The 1,755-nt window shown below is 50.7% G+C and overlaps 1 protein-coding gene across 1 annotated transcript; it reads left to right on the forward strand.

Moving 5' to 3' along the window:
* Positions 1 to 14: 14 nt before the first annotated feature.
* MAB21L1 (mab-21-like 1 (C. elegans)) lies at positions 15 to 1,505 on the forward strand. The gene has a single exon (XM_010191792.1). The coding sequence runs from the start codon at positions 218 to 220 to the stop codon at positions 1,295 to 1,297; it is 1,080 nt and encodes a 359-aa protein (XP_010190094.1). The 5' UTR covers positions 15 to 217; the 3' UTR covers positions 1,298 to 1,505.
* Positions 1,506 to 1,755: the final 250 nt, after the last annotated feature.

Consider the following 1,755-nt stretch of genomic DNA (forward strand, 5'->3'; position numbering starts at 1 on the left):
CCCTCCCCGCCACACACACTTCAAGACGGCTGATCTAAAAAAGCAGGAAGAGAGCATCTGAGGAGCAGCAGCCCCAGCGCATTTTGAAAAACATTTGTTACATTTCAGAGTGCGGCAGCCTGTTTCTCCTCTGAAGTTGGCTCCAGCCTTAGCAGCCGCATTGGATCCCACAGCCTATTGCGAGACTCCGGTGTACAATCCGGATCTCTGCCCCAACATGATCGCGGCCCAGGCCAAGCTGGTGTATCATCTGAATAAATACTACAACGAGAAATGCCAAGCCAGGAAAGCTGCCATCGCCAAAACGATCCGAGAAGTCTGCAAAGTGGTGTCGGACGTGCTGAAGGAGGTGGAGGTGCAGGAGCCTCGCTTCATTAGTTCCTTGAACGAGATGGACAATCGCTACGAGGGGCTGGAAGTCATCTCCCCCACGGAGTTTGAAGTTGTGCTGTATCTGAACCAAATGGGGGTTTTCAACTTCGTGGACGACGGTTCCTTGCCGGGCTGCGCCGTGTTAAAGTTAAGCGACGGGCGCAAAAGGAGTATGTCCCTCTGGGTGGAGTTCATCACGGCGTCTGGCTACCTCTCCGCTCGCAAAATCCGGTCCAGATTTCAGACTCTGGTGGCTCAAGCCGTGGATAAGTGCAGTTACAGAGACGTGGTAAAGATGGTGGCGGACACCAGCGAGGTGAAGCTGAGGATCAGGGACCGGTACGTCGTACAGATCACCCCGGCGTTCAAGTGCACGGGGATCTGGCCGCGGAGCGCTGCCCACTGGCCGTTGCCTCACATCCCCTGGCCGGGACCCAACAGGGTGGCGGAGGTCAAGGCGGAGGGCTTCAACCTCTTATCCAAGGAGTGCCACTCTCTGGCCGGCAAGCAGAGCTCGGCTGAAAGCGATGCCTGGGTGCTGCAGTTCGCGGAAGCCGAGAACAGATTGCAAATGGGCGGCTGCAGGAAGAAATGCCTCTCCATCCTCAAAACCTTGCGGGACCGTCACCTGGAGTTGCCAGGCCAGCCCCTGAATAATTATCACATGAAGACTCTGGTTTCATACGAGTGCGAAAAGCATCCCCGCGAATCGGACTGGGACGAGTCGTGCCTGGGGGACCGGCTCAACGGGATTTTACTGCAGCTTATCTCTTGCCTCCAGTGCAGGAGGTGCCCACATTACTTCTTGCCCAACTTAGACCTCTTTCAGGGCAAACCTCACTCGGCCCTGGAAAACGCGGCCAAACAAACGTGGCGACTGGCTAGGGAAATACTTACCAACCCGAAAAGTTTGGAGAAACTTTAGAGGGTCACTGTAACACCGGCCTCACCGATAAATCTGCTTATTTCCCGATGAAGTTTAAGCTGCCTGTTCGAAAAGTCAAATATTTCCACTTGACAATGCAAATAATATTCTCTTTTAAAAAGGAATATAGCTTAGGCTCTTCACAAAGAAAAGAAAACGAGAACAGCAAGTATCGTTCCTCTTATCTTCGTCACAGTTTTGCAGTTCCCCGTGGAAAAAGAAAAAAACAACAACAAAAAAAACAACCAACCAAAGCCAACAAACAACAAACCAAACAAAAAAGGAAAGAAAAAAAAAAAAAGTATTTTACCCGGAAAAGAAAATTGGCCGTAATTTAACTGATTGTGACCACTCTGCCTAGAAACGGTACCATCGGATTATAACAAAACCTGGTATTTTTATGTAAACCCTCTGTGAGTAAAAGCTATTTGGATATGCCACCTGAACAAACCCTAATG

Source organism: Mesitornis unicolor, unplaced genomic scaffold, assembly GCF_000695765.1.
Source record: "Mesitornis unicolor isolate BGI_N332 unplaced genomic scaffold, ASM69576v1 scaffold9639, whole genome shotgun sequence".
Taxonomy (NCBI): domain Eukaryota; kingdom Metazoa; phylum Chordata; class Aves; order Mesitornithiformes; family Mesitornithidae; genus Mesitornis; species Mesitornis unicolor.

Bases quoted from the DNA above. Each gene is read 5' to 3' on its own strand.
- MAB21L1 (XM_010191792.1), top strand. From the start codon at position 218: ATGATCGCGGCCCAGGCCAAGCTGGTGTATCATCTGAATAAATACTAC.